Source organism: Myotis davidii, unplaced genomic scaffold (assembly GCF_000327345.1).
Source record: "Myotis davidii unplaced genomic scaffold, ASM32734v1 scaffold93, whole genome shotgun sequence".
NCBI lineage: Eukaryota > Metazoa > Chordata > Mammalia > Chiroptera > Vespertilionidae > Myotis > Myotis davidii.
The window spans coordinates 8,422,835-8,423,632 of NW_006292095.1; the positions used below are offsets into that span (position 1 = coordinate 8,422,835).

The following is a 798-nucleotide window of genomic DNA, read 5'->3' on the forward strand; positions in this document are numbered from 1 at the left end:
TGGGAGGGGGCGGGCCTGCAAAGGATACTCGGGGCCCAGAGGAAGACTCCCATTGGCCGGAGGGCGGGTGACGGGAGGGGGCGGGGCTTCCCGGGGTATATATGGGAGGGGGTGTGCACAGCCTGTGTCAATTTCGGAGTCTTTGGCTGCGCTTGTCCTCCGCGTGGTGCGACCTGAGCCGTCTCCCTTAAGGCTTTCCCCGCAACGGGCCGAGAGCCTCTGCCGCCTGGGTACCCCCCTCCTGCTCGGTGGCGCCCCACATCTCCCCCACCCCCGGGGCCCTTCCTGCATTTCCTCGGCGGTGCGTTGGTTCGGGGGACTTTCTGTTTGTTTTCTCCTCTTTCCTCTTTGTTGCTCTAAAACCGGCCTCTCCGAAGCCCCTCACTCCGAAGGGAGCTCGACTTCTGGAGAAAGGCGGCTGCGGCGGACTCACCAGCCCCACCTGCGGAAAGCTACACAGCAATTTGATGAGTTAAGTGTAATTAAATATAAAACAGATGGATTACATATCTATTGAGACCCACACACTTGAAAAAAGCCCTCCGCGCGTTCATTGATGCACCCATTCCAGTGGTGTAACGGTGAGTCCGGGGGCGAGGAGGGGGCGTGGGGCTCGCCGGGGACGAGGAGGGGGCGCCCGACTTAAGATCTGAGGCTCGCTCTGCCTCTCGAGCCAAGTTTCTCTTGAAATGGGGCGGGCGAGAAGGCGTCCTGGAGCCCAACTCCGCTCCGCACAGCGCGGAAATGGAAAAACAACCAAACACACCAACGCAAAGCCCCGACCTCGCTGGCGGGCGG

General features: G+C 61.3%; 1 protein-coding gene across 3 annotated transcripts in view; it reads left to right on the forward strand.

Moving 5' to 3' along the window:
* The first annotated feature begins 541 nt into the window (after window positions 1-541).
* RNF122 (ring finger protein 122) overlaps window positions 542-798 on the forward strand; it is a 13,645-nt gene continuing 13,388 nt past the window's right edge. For all 3 annotated transcript variants that reach the window (XM_015565243.1, XM_015565244.1, XM_006765596.2), the window contains exon 1: window positions 542-581. In XM_015565243.1, the coding sequence (XP_015420729.1) occupies window positions 557-581 (25 nt within the window). In that variant the 5' untranslated portion in view covers window positions 542-556. The remainder of the gene's footprint in view (window positions 582-798) is intronic.